Here is a 14837-nt window from a genome sequence, read left to right as displayed (position 1 = left end):
CCAACACCTCTGGGTGCAGAATAACTTTTCAATAAATCACTCAGGCTGGCTGAGACTCCCTGTTTTGGAGTAAATTATCCCATTTACTCTGTCTTTTTCTTGGGCTTAGACTGACATATTTGTGTCATAAATACAATATATAAATCTAATATAATATATCAGTAATATAATAAATATGAATAAAATTAGGTCACAGGTTAGCAGCATGTCCAACTCCCCTTGAGCAGAGGTTATAACCACATTATTTAAAGCCCCAGTGCTGTGTCCCAGCAGTCCTGTATGTGCTCACTATTTAAATTCTGCAGATTTTAGCCCCTGATGGGCACAGAAGTGCCAGCAATCTTTCTATGAAACAAAAATAGTGCATTGCCCTGGTCTGCTTTCTCCTGTGCTTGTAGAGTATTTTATACCACATCTTTAAAGCAGAAAGCAGACAGCTTTCAGTAGTTCTGGAAGGATTATGTGAATCAGTGAAATATTTAAAGTAAGGGTAAAGTATTCAGCTTCTTTACATGTTGCCATCCTTTGTGTTTTAACACTGTTTCATATCATTTCCTCTCTTGACTAAGTTAAATTAGAGTCTACTTGTTAAGGGAAAAAAATCAAATCCTGTTTCTGCCTTACACAATTTGCAGTATTCAATGGCAATTTATCCATGCAATATTCTTTAGAGGAATGAAAGCTCCTTCTCTACTGCTTAGCATCAGTCCACAGGAAAAAAAATACCTGCAGGTAGTGCCAGTTTTCTTCTCCTTTTTTCCCCATTCTGAGGCGCTCATCTTCTTCTGCAGTATCATACTGCCCTCTTTTTCATCTCTGCTGATGGATATTAGTTCTGTGCAGCTTGTCTGGAAAAGCACCATTATCAACAGATTAATACAAAATTCCAGAAGAAAAATGGAATTTGTTGCTCTTGATTTAGAGGCAAGCAGGGAGGTGAAGAAAACATAGTGCCAGCTCACTGTGACATGAATTAAATAGCAGTAGGATGAATCATTTTGAGCCTGTTAGGAGATTTATTCTTAAGCCCTCTTATATTAGCCAGCAGTTATAGGGGAGGAATTTGCTGCTACAAAACAGACAAATAATAAAAAATTCCTGTCAAAAAGGTGACTCTCCTTGTAATCAATAGAGAGCAAATAGGAAGACTGAGAAATGCTCTCTCTCAAGCACCTTGCAAATAAATATATTGGCTTAATAAATAAAGCACCAACACCTTCTCTGAGGCTGACAAAAGTGCCTTGTACATGGCTGTATATGCTTCTGTTTGTACCTGCTCAGTGTGGAAAATCAGACAAATAACAACAGGGCTAACAATCAAGAGACTCAGCAGGCAACTGAAGGGCAGCACTCCCAAATACTGATTAATAATTGCTGCAGCCTGAGGCTTGTGAAACCAGAGTTTGAGAGAGTTCTGAGATTTGTCATGTCTAGAAAGTTCTACTTTCCAACAGGCAAACGCTTAAAAATAGCTCCTCCTGAAGGCAGGGTGGTGACCTGGGGATGATAGATGGGGAGAAGATGAGTGAAGTCTAAAAATAAAGTGTTGTGCTGCCGAGTGTAGTGTTACAAAGAAATGCCAATTATTTTCTATACGAGCTTGCATGCAAGCTGCCAGCTTAATTAAAAAGGCAATTAGTTTATGAACTGCCATGCAGAGTCAAATGAGAAGTTCATCCCAACACCTGGAGAAAAGCAAGGAGAAACCAGTGGAGAGGTTGCTGCTCTTGGTGTTCCTCACCTGGTTCCCACTGCACCAGGGACAGACACATCTTCCTGTCTCACTGAGTGTACAGATGATGGCTAGGTAGGAGCTGCAAGACAAAGAGATGATTGTAGTGAGGGCACACAAATTAGTTTAGCTCTATAGAGAACAACAGGAATGCAAAAGGGGAGAAAGCTGACAGAAATGCTAGTAGTTAAGTATAAAATATATAATAAATTTAATATTTAAAATTCCTGAATGAGCTGCCTGCACCCAGTGATGAATGAACTCCCATTGTGCACAAGAGCAAAGTTCTGATTTCCTAACAACTCCTATTATCTCACTTTATGTAGCACATTAGAGAAATGGTCCCTTCAAGGGCATCTTCTAGAGTGAGCCCCATTTACCACAAAAGGGGGAAAACTCAGCTTTGCAATCCTTGGGCAAGAAAGGAGAAGCTGCGGTGCCTTCAGTTTGCTGTGTTTTGTGCAGATGAAAGGCCCCTGGCTCGGGGAGCTGCAGCAGAAGGTGGAGGAGACAGAAGTGCTGAAGATGGAGCTGCAGATGTTGGAGACAGAGAGGGTTCGGCTGTCCCTGGTGGAAGAGAAGCTCCTGGATGTTCTGCAGCTTCTCCAACAACTCCGAGACTTGGTATGGTGAGAAAGCAGTCCTGGGACTGAAAACTGGGTTTTGTAGTCCCTTCCAAATTGAGAATATGTTCATCCCTTCTAGGAAGTATAAAATCCTTTACAGCAGGATGGAATTTTACAGGTGTGTCCCCTGGGAACTGCCTGGTGCTTGCAGAAAGCTTTCACACACCTTTGCCTGACTTTTTAAAAGCCTAGAGGTTTCCTTGGAGCTGCATCTTCAAGCTCATTACCTTCTAAACCAAAATTGAGGGCAAACGAGGAAAACAGAGGAGTGAGAAATCAGGAAGATTCCAGAATAGTATTTTTCCTTCTAGAATAGGATCTTTAACTGCATGCTAATGTAACTCTGAGTCAGTATTAAAGAGGTAAAACTGCCAGGAGAGTTTAGCAAGAATCTCCTAAATCCCTGATGGGATATACCTAAGACAAAAGAGACCCATCACAACCTGTGGGTTTAGGTACATTCACCTTCATGTCTGAAATATCTCATTCCCAACAGAACCTGCCACCAAGCAGTGACTGCCCAAAGGCACACACACATCCTGACAGGACTAATAAAAGCTCACACTGTGCTGCTGAGGCCATGTGAAATCCTCACACTGCTTCCCACTCTGCCCCAGTCCCCACTGGGGCAGCCAAGCAGATGGAAGAGGCCCCAGTGCAGGGAGCAGGGCCAGCTCTGCCTGGAGGTAACAGCATCTTCCTTCCAGAATTGCTCCCTTCCACTTCTTGACGCTTTAGCAGGAACAACCTGTCCCTGCAGATACTTAGGGCTCTCTAAGTGCTAATTAAACTGATTGCAAGACCATCTCCCAGAAAGCACACCAGTGTCTTGGCAGCAAATTAGAAGAGTTTGCTTTCCCAGGCACATTATGTAATGTCCCACCTGATTTCATATGTAAAACCACCAGTGAGAGAGACCATCCAAATCCTCAGTAGTTTTTACAGTGCTCTCATTTTGGCTAATGTTTATTCCATGTCAGACCCAGCCCTGTCACAGGACATTTGCTCTGTCCTTGAGCTGGGTCTGAGCAGACCCTTCCTAAAATAACACCACCAGGTCCACTTCACCTTCCCCACAGACCTGGCAGAGGACTCAAAGAGCTTTTACGCTGCTTACCCTCCTTGCCACCTACAGTTGTTTAGGCACATGCTCTGGAGCATTCTGTATTTTCCACTGAATCATTGTTATTTTTCTTTCCACAGCCACATTAAGGAATTACAACCCCCTACAAACTGTCTGAGCAGGGTCTAAGATAAAATGCTTGAAAATAAAGCAAACATCAAGTCTTGTGTTAATCAGGATTCAGTGTCATTTTGGTTTAGTTTCCAAATGCACACAGGTTCTGTTGCATATCTGTAAACTGATGAAGGACATATTTGTGCCATAATGTTGTTTTGTTTTTTAAAGAACATATCGAAGCGAGCCTTGGGGAAAATCCTGCTGAGCACTTTGGAATCCTACCGTGACCCCCAGCCTGGTAAGAAAAGAAATCACATCTAAAGACCAAGAAGTATGAAAAGTGTCCTTTTGGCACAAGCACTGGGTAGGAAAAGGATATTTCAAATCCTGGGGTACAGGCTGGGGAGAAGGAGCTGGTTTGCAAGAAGAATACCTATAGAAAGTGATGCTTTCTAGTCTGTGATGCATCAAAACCACACCCAGGATGCTTTTTTAGTCGATTTTAAATTAAAATTTAGTCTTTGGAGGATAATTCAGTATCCTACAAATGTTTTTAGGGTTTGATTGATATAAGAAAGTGGGAAAATGACCAAGTATGTAATGCAGCTGTTTCTCAGGTTTGCTACCCAAGTGTGTTGGGTTCCTCCCTGCAACACAGGATTTACCCATCAGAACAGTTCTGTGCAGAAACCAGCTCAAACCTGCTCTCCTCTAATAACAGCATTTCGTGATCCTGGTGTGAAAATTAAACTTGCAAACTCCTGTCCCTTGCCAGTGGTCTGGAGCTGCCTTTGCAGGAGCCGTGCAGGGATCACGGCCCCAGGGCTGTGCTTTGATTACTTTGTTCCTATTAGCAGAGCATTTGTACTTCCTTCCAAGGAATGAACATCCTGGCCCAGGAACATGGCTTGGAGGTGCTTTTAATAGGCAGGCAGCAGTCAAAGACAAGATTAGAAAAGATCAGATGTGGCCTGGGGGCTCGGTTTTGGAGGGTATTATTTACAGGGATTTAGGGAGAACAGCATGGGAACCCTTTGGGGTTTGCAGTTTCAAGGCAAACCTTGTTTTCCCTTGTGCCCAGCAATCCAGGGCAGCCCAGAGCCCAGAGCCAAGCTGTGCTCTTCAGCTGCAGAGGGAGCAGAGAAAAGAGGGCAAAGACAGACTTTTGTAGGCTCCAGGAGACACCAGTACAGAGAGAAACCATAGCTGAGCCATGGGTTTGATGTTCTCCTGGGGAGCAGAAGAGGAGCCTGTTTGGATCCACAGCACAGTGTCCAGAAGGTGCTGCCAATTATCCTGCACAGGAACAGGGACTCCAAGGTGTGGGAATCAGAAAACCAGAAACTGCCACAGGCACGGAAGGGTTTGATCTGCCCTTGGAAGAAGCTTGGACTGATGTAAAAATACAACACACAGACATTCAGCAGAAAAATCATAAACTTGTGTTTCTGTAGTTGTAAGCAAGAATATGCCTTAAGTAAGTGAGAAACTGCACTGATAAGATGGTGAAGGGTTTATAAGGTGGGGTGTGGTTGTATGGAGTGAGCTGAGAGTTTAGAAGTTAGAACAGAAGCATTTGTGTGCCAGTGAGACAGAAGCCATTGGACAAAAGTACCTGCAGTGCAGCAGAAGTAAGTGAAGGTGATGGGTTAGAAAAGCAAAATAAATTCTGTGACAACTCTCTGTTGGGTTAGAAAGTTCTGTATTGCCCTGTAACAAAGAACTTGTGACTGCTCTTGAGCTCTGGACGAATGTTTGATCCTCTAAAATCTCACAGCCTCTGAGACTGATGTTTATCTGAGCTATAAATCGTTCTTAGCTTGAAAATAGTCCCACCCCTTCATTCCTGGCAGCAACAAAGATACCAAGGGATGCTGCTCAAAGCATTCCTCCCTTTGTAGCAGCAGTACAGTTCAAGTTCCCCAAAGTCCAGGTGCTGCTCTCAGTGCATTCTGCATCACCACTGCCATGCACAGCTCACCTTCTCTGCTTGCCACTGCCTGCCTGTGCACTTGGGGAGGGCTCAGCAGCTTTCCCAATCTTTGTAATCAAACATTCTTCTCTGACAAGCCAAAGTGGATGGTTGGGTTGGCAATGATGATATGAAATAGTCTTTGTTCACACAAGTATATGAGACCTCAGTGGGCAGGGAATGAAGCAAGAGGAAAGCAGAGAAGGCATTTGAACCCAGATTTGCTCACGTTTTTTATGGGCAGGAATTCATTATTTGGTCACAAAATTTAGACATTTTATGATAACCACTTGAAAGGGCACCTATGAAGAAAAGAGCCTGTTATTATTGTGAAACTGCAACTTCCTGACTTTGTTCAAATGCTCATGTTTGCAATTTGCTTTCCCAAGGCAAAGCCCAGCTGTTTGAAGTGCTGGACACCCTTCAGCAGGAGCTGGCAGCCTGTGAACTGTTGCACAAGCAGCCCATGGAGCAGGCACAGAGCCCACGGTCCCTGTCCAACCCCCTGATGATCTCCTGCTGAGCCCAGCCTGCCCCAGGACAGCTGGAAGGAGGAATGAGGGACATTTGTCCAGCTCAGCCACACCTGGACTGGCCAGGAGCGAGGAGTGACCCAAGGGAAGAGCACCAGCCCTGGGCTGGGCACAGCCCTGCCTTACCTGGACTGCAAAGCCCAGCCCTGGGGTGCCCCTGGGACTGGGCTGGCACCCAGCTGTGCCCACCACACCCACCTGACCCACAGGGATTTAAGCCCTGGCTATGCAGGGGCTGGGCACAGTTTGCAACCTTTGTGGAAGCCCCAGCCCAAAGCCAAGGCAGCCTGTGCTGTCCCTGGATTTGTTGTCCCTTACCCTACAGGTGACAAACTGAATGATAAACACACCCAGGAGTGTGTGCCAGCAGTGCAGCTTTTAAGGGCTCTGTGTTTCTCACTCAGTTACTCACTTTATTTAACTCTGAAGCTAGACTTTTTTATTGCTCTGCTGAATTTTATATTTGCAATTATAGAGATGCCTTAGGAATATGCAGCAGCCTTTCCTAACAACAGTCAGATTTTACGTAAGAAGTTAAATTTAAGTGCTTGAAGAAGGTCCAAAGCAATCTTGTTCCCAGGCTCTCATGGAAAGGAAGGGCTGAAAAATTCACTTTGCTGTCATTCTGTGTTAGCAAACAACTCGTGCAGTGCACAAGTGAGTTCTAAAGTTTAATTTCCCTCAGTGCAGCTGCAGAGACACAAAATTAGGCCCCGCATGGAAGCCAGTTAATGTAAAGAGCTGGGCCTAATTGTGGTGCCATGGGATGTTTTAATCAGCAATAAAATAATTCCTGGGGCAAAAATAATAATAATAAAAAAGGTTTCTTCCAAGGTGCTTTTGCTTTGTCATTCACCTGCCAAACAGAGGCAGAATTCCTAAAAGAGCCAGCTGAATTTATGTTACTGAAAAGATGCACTGTGGATCTTTTAAGAATGTGAAATGATTTGCCTGAGATAATGCCAGTGATGAAATAAGATCATTCAACTGTACGTGTATGGATTTTTCCCAGGAGAAAGGTTTTTATACAGGAATGAGGTCCACAATGCAAGGTGGGGAATAAGATTTCCATTCCTTTCCATTCAGAACACACTGTGTAGCTCACACACACCTCCACTGAAAATTGTGGCCCCTTTGAGCCACATTGGGAACAAAAATTTGTATTATTTTAATTTCATTTTAAACGAGAAAAAAAGTATTATGCAAACAATGAAACAAACTCTGGTTTACCTCGTTGGGTTTTTTTTTTTTTTTTGTATTTTGGGGTTTTTTTTGTGGTTTAGCAGAGGAAGATTTTAAGAATAGATATATATTGTTACTGTACATTTTTCTTAAAGATACATTAGACAGGACATATATACATAGAACCCTCTAAGAAAGAAAACTGTCTCTTAATGCTAAATATATTACTAACAAAATACCAGAGCATAATATACTATTTCTGAATATATACGAGGTACATGCTACTATTATGTCCTACAGAAACATCCTTCAGTTGTGCCACAGGTAAGAGTTTAAATAAGCAGAAATCAGATCCCTGCTTGGCTTCATTTGCTAAAAATCACATAAAGTACCAGCTGATGTTGTGTGCAGCTCTCTCAGACTTTCCCAGGAATATGGCAGAGGTGCAAAGAGGGAAAATGCCAGGAAATCATGAAATGAGCCTGACCTGTGTGTTCAGGAGCAGGATTCTAATGCAGGTACACACCTCATTTACTGCAGGGTCCCTGCAGCATTTGGGTTTGTCACCATCTGGACCCTTTTTCCTGTTCCCGTGTTCCCCAAACCTGGCAGTCTATTTCTCACAGACATTGCATTTCCTTAGATCCCCACAAACTCACTTTTAGTTTATTAATTTTCTATTATATCCACAAACTGACCCTAAAAGGAAGCTTGGATATTTTCTCCCCTGACCTCCACCATGAAGTTTTTGTTTTTTTTCCCACAAAACAAACTTTCACATTTGACTTCATCTTCAATGTCCCTTCCCCTCCCAACGCCCTCCTCACTTCTCATTTGGCAAATTTCTCCCTGGGATAACCTTTGAGGGGTTCACACTTCTAGCACAAATGACATTTTCCAAGGAGAGTTTCCTCCTCCCATGATTTTTTCATTTAATGGAGGCATTAACTATTAGTAAATTAAAGTCCACCTGATGTGTAAATTTATTTAATAACTGTCCCATTTATTTATGAAGTTCTCTCTGGAGTATTTGGCAGTGAGAACTCATCACAGATGTTACTCTGAGTCACAGAATTTTTGCAGCAGATCAGAGTGGCCTTGTCCAGCCAGAGCTGCTCCGAGGGGTTCAGTGCATCTGTGCACACTTTGGGAGGAAAAAACCCTGGAATTCAAACTCTCCCCTTTCCTATTACTGTCCTTGATCTGTTACATGGTGATGGAAGGAGCTGGGATTAGGAAGAAAGGAACAGTTTTAAAATAAAAATGGAATAAAATGGAATTGCTCAGTGTGAGAGTGACACTAAACCTTCACAGGGTGCATGTGACATGTGGCATTATCAGCCACAGGGAGGGCCTCTCTCAGATTTATAATTTCATGGAGTTTAAGACACTGATTCCTTTAGTATTTACACTGTCTTATTTTCTTAATAATTTTATGTATAATTCCCCAAAATACAAAAGCTATAGAGTATATTTCCTAGTGTGAAATTAAATTAAAATAATCCTTATGTCCTTAATTACACTTTACTTTCAAAAGACTGGGATTTTCAGAGGTTTTGGGTTTCTATTCTACTTTTCTGTCTCTTTGCCTCAGCATGCCAAAATAGCTCAAATTCATTTTGCCCCCTCAACTTTTTTCAGATTACCTCAAGGCTGAAATCATCACACCCAAACCTGGACTGAGGTACCCATAGGGGAGCTCAGCTTAGCAAAACAAAACCTCCTTGTTTTATGCAGCTCGCTCACTTCTTCACTTAAAGGGGTGTCTGAATTACAGCAAACTTCCCTGAAATGAGACTCACTCCTTTAATGACATTATTTCCTAAAATGCTTCTATTTTTCTGAACTGTAACAATTTCAGACTCTGTCTGGAGAATTGCCTGATCCCCCACCCATTTCCAGACTGTAGAACAAGAGAAAGAAAAGGCTCAGAGGAATTAGAAAATTCCTAAATTGGCATTTTAGACCCAGTCTACAGCAAATCCAATTCATGGCCATTATTACTCCTGCCAATACACCCATATTTTTGTTTAATGAAACTCCCAAAACCATAGCAGAGTGTCAGAATCAGGAGGAAAAGGTCTCCTTAAATCCCACCTCTGCCAAAACCTGCAGCACGGAACACAGACAGCTGTTTGGGTTTAAGTTCAGTAATAAGTAAATAATAGGAAAATAGGAAATAAATAATAGGAAATAAAGCAGAATTAACTCTGCATGAAGAGAAGGCTCTGGGGAGAGCTGAGAGCCCCTTCAAGGGGGCTCAGGGAGGCTGGAGAGGGCTTTCCATGAAGGTATGGGGTCAGGGGCAAGGGGATGGCTTTAAGCTGAGAGTGGGGTTAGATGGGATCATGAGAGGAAATTCTTACTGTAAGGGTGGTGAGGCACGGGAACAGATTGTCCAGAGAGGTTGTGGAATGTTCCAGCCTGGGCTTGGAGCAGCCTGGTCTAGTGGAAGGTGTTCCTGCCATGGCAGGGCCTGGAATGAGGTGAGCTTTAAGGTCCCTTCCAACCCAAACCATCCTGTGATTCCATGAATATCCCACAAATTGTCCTGTACTGCTCCTGTAAGCACTGCTCCTACTCGGGGTGTAATTCCATCTCATCCTCACTGCCCCTACTCAGTGTGTAACACCTCCTCATCCTCACTGCAGGGGATGGGCAGCCCAAATTCTTCCCTCCAGGGAGCTTCCCCTGGCTCACAGTGGGCAGGACTCAAACCCCAGGGGGCTCCTTGTGTTCCCTGGGGTGCACAAACCAAATTACATTCTTAATTACTGGTTTCTGATTCTGCCTCGAAGAGCTTGAGGTAACTTATCTCTGTCAAGGAGTAAACAAGGACTGTGGGATGACAGTGAAAAATTATCACTATTCAAGTGGTTTCACCCACGTGCACCCTGCAAAGCAGAAAGGTCATGAGAGCTGAGGGTTTGGGTATTAGAGTTTGAGATAATTTCTGTACTTCAAGGTTTTATTGTTTGATAGCCTTGGTTTTGCTGATTGCTTCTCATAGGCTTTTTTTTTTTTCACAATTACAAGTGGAAAAATGGTCTCTAACAAAGGCAAGGTCCAATCTTTTGTGAGAAATTTTCTACCTCTTGAGGTTGCCAAAAACAGATAAAGAAAGAAAAGAGAGAAAATATGTGGAGGCTGATACAATTTGACTTAAAATACCATTTAGATAAAAAATGCTATTTTGAAATAAAGAACATGCAATACCCATGGGAGGATTTTTTCCTTTCTGAGCTGATTGTGGGAATCAAGTCCATTGCACAGGCAGTGCCAGCCCAGCACACAGCAGGACGAGCTGCTTTCCTGTCAGGCTCTGCAGCTCCAGCAGCAGAGGGGACAGCAGAAGTCAGAACAGGCTCTAATTGCTTATGAGCAAACATCTGTCATGCCCAGGGCTGAGACACACCGTGACTCACCCACCCAAGGACTGATGGGCACCCAAAAATGTCTCCAGCTTTTCAGTGTCCTTTGAAGGTCACTCATGGATGGGCTCAGGCTTTCAGTATCATTTTCTTCTGCCCTGCCATGGGCAGCACAGAGCGCATCCCACTGCCATGGAAACCATTCCCAGGTCACCTTCACATCACAGAGCAGGGAAAGCAGCCCCTCACCGACCCCTTGCAACCAGGATTGCAGCAACAACTGCACATTTCTGTCACTAACGTGCCACAAACAAACCGGGACCCTCTCCCCAGATGGGGATGGGGAGGAACAGCCCGGGCAGGCTCAGACTCTGCTCCTCCACTTGGAGTCATTCAGGAGGGAAGCAAAGCCATTGCCTGCTCCTCTGCATCCATTTGCAATGGGAATGTAACAGTTTGGAATTAATGTTCTCCACTAATTGTGTGGAGAACTTCAGCAGCTCTGGAGAGCAGCTACCAAGAGGGAAGGTGCAGCTGGAGCTGCCTTCACACATTTGACTGAAGCCACACAGAAATAAAACGGACAGAATATGGGTATTCATTTCAGTCAGAGAGAAAAAGACATTTCTACCAGGCTGGGCCTGGGAGAGAGTTGGAAAGGAATGTAAATAATTCTCTATCTCTCTTGTTGTTCACATTGTTTATAGATCTGTTCTGCCGCCGTGCGTCATTCAGAGCGCGCCAATGGTGTGAGATGCTTTTACTTTAAGACCAATTAAATTAGTCTGCATGATGTTCTCTACAAATGGAGTGGTGCATTTGAAATAAAGGAGTTTTTTCATCTCACCTTCTGAACTGGAGTTCTTCTCTTCCCATCCTGCCTCAACAGCGACAACAGAACATCTAATTCAAGCCATCAAATCAGATTTAAGGAGCTGTTGAACTCAACAGCAGTGTATTGAGGGGAGAGAGAAAAGGGACAGGAAGAATTTCAAATCCTGAAATACGGAAATATTTCAGGACGTAAGAGGTAAATAAGTACAAGGGTGGCTCTTCTCTGCTCAGAAAACACCAAAGAATAACTGATGCAGGAAAAAGAAGTTTAATTTCCACAGCAACTGTTAGTGGACACTAACCTTTAAGTATTAAATCAGGATGTCCAGATCTGCAAAGGAAGTGTCTTAACAAGATGCTCTCTGAAAAGGGAAGAAAGATAAATTTTTCATATTGCATTGATAAACCTGGAAATTTTCATTCTGTGGTGATAATTTTAACCACAATGAGTTGCTCTCAAGAGATAAAGTCTGAATTTATACTGCAGGTCTTGTAGTTTATGTGCAGGCCAGTCCTCCATCCCAGCAGCCACAAGTGTTGTTTTTTATAGCTGTCCTTTGTTTTCTTTTTTGCAACTCTGCAGTCTGCTGTGTGCTTTTCCCCCAATCAGGAATGAATTGTGCATCCAGCAACCCCCATTTCAGCAAAGGAAATTGTTACAAGTCACAGCAGACTGACCCCAGCCTGCAACATTATTTCATTGACTGCACGAGTCATTCCCAATCTCCCAAGAGCTGGGCATGGCCAAGATCACAAACCATTGAAAAGGACAGGAGGAGAGGAAAACAGCAGGGCTGAGACTCTAAAATAAATCATACTTGGCAATTCAGAGTCTACAGGAAAGGAGATTCTACTGACAAGAACTGTAAAAGGAAAAGCTCTCTAGAATAAGTAGGAGAAATCTGCATCCCTCCAAAGGTGCAGAAACTCCACTTTTGACAAAACATCCCTTTCAGTTCACTTAAACTCTTCCACTTCCACTGAATCCTATTGTGTGATGGAAAAAACCAATGTCATGAGAATCTAACCTGGTTTATAATGCAGAGGCCTTTAAAACCTTGGTTTTCTTTATTCCTTTGCTCAAGCAAGAAAGCAGCAATTCCAAACTTGCCAATCTGCTCCTATTTTTTAAGCAAAAGGGAACCTAAAATGAAAAAGTAGGAAGGCTTTTCAAGTCTTACAGGACATTTGACATTGGCTTATAATCAGAAACTGACTTAATGACAAAAATCAGATATAGGTCCATAACTACTGCTACTAAAAGTGGAAAGAACTAATTCCAGCAATTTGGATGAAATTTCTGGAAATTCCTCGTGGCAGATTCACTTCATTCCTGCACAGATAAATAAACACCACAAATAGTTTTAAAGCTGCATCTGCTGTTGAATGATAACATTTTGGAGACCTGGTCCTAACTCCTGCTGAAAATAAACAGTTGGAGATCTCTGAAGGACAGTGGAATTGTAGTTTAGGCTATGGCTGACTCATAAATTGTGACACAAGCAAAGAGCAAATATAAATCACATTTTTTCCTTCTTTCTTCCCCATCACTCCTTGTCCAGCCACTGCCAAATAAAAATTTCCACACAAGTTACAGCAGGTATGGACTCAGAAATGCTGATTAGCCACTTCGTGGCCCCACTATGACCATGTTACAGTGCAAGGGTGCCAAATAAACCCCAAAAAAAGTCTTGGAAGTATTTTACACAATTATGAGAAGAGAAATGACCTTGGTGCAGAGGGATTAATCCCTGCCCGCCTCAAAGCAGTGAGATTGTGAGTGCACAGTGTGTACATGGGCCAGGGGCTTTGAGGGCGCCCCAATCCTGGGCCAGCAGAAAGCAAGGACACCCTAAAAGTTGCCTCAGCTTGTGTGAAGAAAGATATGATTTGTTTGCAATTAAAAAAAAATATGGTTTGAATAATATGGAGGGAAAATTTTATTTCTGTTCAGAAAGTTAAAAATTAAAAAAAAAACAAGAAGAGGAAAAAAATTGAAGTTACCAGACAATAGAGGAGAAAATGCTGTCACCATTTCAACAGAGCTGACACTAACCAGAATCCAGTCTGGCAGGGGAGTGTGCCCTTCCCAAAGCGTGAGATGAATCCTGCACATGGCAACGACTGCTAAGCACATCGTTTTGGAAACTGGGAGTCTGAGAAAGGTGGGAAATCAATGCAGTGCACGCTGGGGTGAGGACTGACCCCAACAGAGTGACCTTAAACAAGGGGAAAGGTGGGGACAGCAGGGGGGAGCACAGGGGGCACCAGGGGACACGGTGAGAGCAGGACAGTCCAGCCACACTGTCCCTTGGACCTGGCACCCCGAAAAATGGAATAAAAGAATTCTGTACCTGTGTTAGTGAAACAAAATAAAAATTTAACAGGGTAAGGAATTCATTTGGATTTAAGGGAAATGTGCTGCTTTGAGCTTACCAACATAAATAAAATATAGTGTTTAGTGTGGTAACTGCAGCACCAGCAAAACTGCCCCAGCTAAGGAGAAAGAATGCAAATTTCCAAGCTGAAGAGATAAGAGATAAGAAAGACTCATCCAACCTTGAAACGGACAGCGCAGAGTGACCCAGGAGTTCTCTCTGTGCTTTTTGATAAAAACTGAGTACAAGTGTAACTGGCTGTGAGTGTAACGTGAAATCAGAAGAATGAATATGCACTAACCTATTGTGAAATTCTATGAATATGTAAATTATCTAAAGTAATAAAAAAAATTGGAAGTTTTCAGGTGCGCACGTGCCCTTTAAAAAGAAATCCTAGCGTGCACCCAGCACTGTAATAAAATACATACCAAGCCTTACAAATCTATCAGAATTGTAAGCTTTTGATTTATCACCGCAATTCATCAGTGGGTAGCTATTTACCCACTAGCACAGGTAAATATTTTTGCTATTTTTGCTATTTTTTTGCTATTTTTGCTATTTAAGCTATTTTTGTTAAGTTGAGAGGAGAAATGGAGACCATGGAGAGCAGCAGCAGCACAGAGAAGAGCAGCACTGCTGGGTTTGTCAGAGCCTGGGCTGTGGCTCTGCCTCCCAGACAGCGCCAAGGACCCGGCAGGGGAGGTCCTGGGGACAGAGGAGAGGAGGTGATGCTTCAGTCCCTCCACACAGCTGGAGCAGGGACAAACTTGGCAAGCAGAACAGGAATTTTCCTGCAGTGAAATAGTTTGGCCAGAAAAAAGTGCACTTCATCAAAGTGAACTTGATTTTGTTGCTATAAATTGCTCCAGGAGCTCTGCAGCCCAAGCAGCACCCCAGGGTGTGGGTCTCACCCACGAGGGGCAAGACTGGACAGGACTGAGGAGGGGTTGAGCTCTGGCCTCCCACCCCATCCCAGATTCCCTGCCCCTGCACTGCTCACCTCCTGGGCTCTCTTCTGTCTCCCCTGCT

General features: G+C 43.3%; 1 protein-coding gene across 4 annotated transcripts in view; it reads left to right on the top strand.

Moving 5' to 3' along the window:
• EFCC1 (EF-hand and coiled-coil domain containing 1) overlaps window positions 1–11442 on the top strand; it is a 39860-nt gene extending 28418 nt beyond the window's left edge. For 2 of the 4 annotated variants that reach the window (XM_053953856.1, XM_053953855.1), the window contains exons 6-8: window positions 2198–2356; window positions 3767–3836; window positions 5900–11442. In XM_053953856.1, coding sequence (XP_053809831.1) covers window positions 2198–2356; window positions 3767–3836; window positions 5900–6033 — 363 coding nt within the window. In that variant the 3' untranslated portion in view covers window positions 6034–11442. Of the gene's footprint in view, window positions 1–2197; window positions 2357–3561; window positions 3615–3766; window positions 3837–4619; window positions 5114–5899 lie in introns of those variants that run through there. The other 2 variants (XM_053953857.1, XM_053953858.1) reach the window with 2 other exon arrangements.
• Window positions 11443–14837: the final 3395 nt, after the last annotated feature.

This window comes from Vidua chalybeata, chromosome 12 (assembly GCF_026979565.1).
Source record: "Vidua chalybeata isolate OUT-0048 chromosome 12, bVidCha1 merged haplotype, whole genome shotgun sequence".
Lineage (NCBI taxonomy): Eukaryota > Metazoa > Chordata > Aves > Passeriformes > Viduidae > Vidua > Vidua chalybeata.
Note: the sequence above shows the minus strand (reverse complement) of the source record. Positions and strands in the feature narration are given on the sequence as shown.